Source organism: Macrobrachium nipponense, chromosome 1 (assembly GCF_015104395.2).
Source record: "Macrobrachium nipponense isolate FS-2020 chromosome 1, ASM1510439v2, whole genome shotgun sequence".
NCBI classification, from domain to species: domain Eukaryota; kingdom Metazoa; phylum Arthropoda; class Malacostraca; order Decapoda; family Palaemonidae; genus Macrobrachium; species Macrobrachium nipponense.
The window spans coordinates 171,691,422-171,692,292 of NC_087200.1; the positions used below are offsets into that span (position 1 = coordinate 171,691,422).

Sequence of the window (871 nt, forward strand, 5' to 3'; positions counted from 1 at the left end):
CTTCGTGGTTATTATATCAATATTGGTTACATCAGAGACAAAACAATGGGCCTCTCGTGCGAGATAGCTTGCCAGAAAGTGTGCATGGTCTTGACAGCGTTGCATCATCACTCTGCAAATCCTATCGAGTGACAGACATGCCGGTCTTTGCTCTGGCTAGGAACCCATTATGCCAGAAGGGAGGAAAACCGGCCTACGGTGTTCTGAATTGATTTTAGATACAGATAAAAAAAAGGGGGGGGTTCCTACATGAGCATATACGCAGTGTCATGCGTCTCGTTATTTCAGGACCTGACTCCTGATACAGAAGTAAAAATAGGTTAACGACATCCGGGTTTATGACTCAGGCATACGTAAGTGAAAAATCCATATCTGCCCCTATTTGCTTTGTTGTCCCCCCCACCCACGCCACCCCCCCTCCTGTCTCTCTCTCTCTCTCTCTTTCTCTCTTTCTCTCTCTGTGCATGAATTACGTACGCGGTTTGACTTTTCCCAAATCGCCGATTACCTCGATAGACAAAGGAAGTGCAGCGTAAAAACGAAAATGCATCCTTTCATTTCGAAAATATCTCAAAGATAAAGAATTAGTATCATGCATTTCGCTGGGTATGCTATAGGGATTAGTGGGAATTAGGGATTGTTCATTAACTATGCTGTTTTTATATGAAGTTATATGAGGCCGTTGTCAACCGTAATTTTCTTTTCAGTATAAGCTATTGCCAAGGTAGTTTAACGATATCCTTACTAAGCAAGTTGAGAAGTTAATTAAGAACTCATTGTGGCTACTTCAGTTGCAAATTATCTGGTGCAAAAGTAACCCGTATTATATATATATATATATATATATATATATATATATATATAATATATG

At 40.0% G+C, this 871-nt stretch overlaps 1 protein-coding gene across 1 annotated transcript in view; it reads left to right on the top strand.

Annotated features, from left to right (window-relative positions):
* The first annotated feature begins 205 nt into the window (after positions 1–205).
* Positions 206–871, top strand: part of LOC135219831 (sodium- and chloride-dependent glycine transporter 1-like) — a 50,636-nt gene continuing 49,970 nt past the window's right edge. Inside the window, 1 exon segment of the mRNA XM_064256933.1 lies at positions 206–353. Coding sequence (XP_064113003.1) covers positions 339–353 — 15 coding nt within the window. The 5' untranslated portion in view covers positions 206–338.